The following is a 240-nucleotide window of genomic DNA, read 5'->3' as shown; positions in this document are numbered from 1 at the left end:
GGCGCGCAAGATGCGGCTGCGGCGGCGCAAGGACTCTGCCCAGGACGACCAGGCGAAGCAGGTGCTGAAGGGGATGTCGGACGTGGCCCAGGAGAAGAACAAGAAGATAGAGGTGGGCTCTGGGCGGGGAGAGGGGCCCTGAGTGGCACCACGGTGGTCCTGTCCCATGCCCGGGTTGGGACCCAGTTGTCCCCAGCTTAGTGACCCGTCCCTGTCCCCGCAGGAGAGCGGGGAGGCGCA

The 240-nt window shown here is 67.9% G+C and overlaps 1 protein-coding gene across 1 annotated transcript in view; it reads left to right on the top strand.

Moving 5' to 3' along the window:
• FLII (flightless I homolog (Drosophila)) overlaps nucleotides 1-240 on the top strand; it is a gene marked incomplete at both ends in the record, with an annotated part of 3,446 nt that overhangs the window by 2,850 nt on the left and 356 nt on the right. The window contains 1 exon segment of the mRNA XM_010087793.1: nucleotides 2-235. Coding sequence (XP_010086095.1) covers nucleotides 2-235 — 234 coding nt within the window.

The sequence above is a fragment of the Pterocles gutturalis genome, unplaced genomic scaffold (assembly GCF_000699245.1).
Source record: "Pterocles gutturalis isolate BGI_N339 unplaced genomic scaffold, ASM69924v1 scaffold16276, whole genome shotgun sequence".
Lineage (NCBI taxonomy): Eukaryota > Metazoa > Chordata > Aves > Pterocliformes > Pteroclidae > Pterocles > Pterocles gutturalis.
This window is presented reverse-complemented; position numbering and strand designations above follow the sequence as displayed.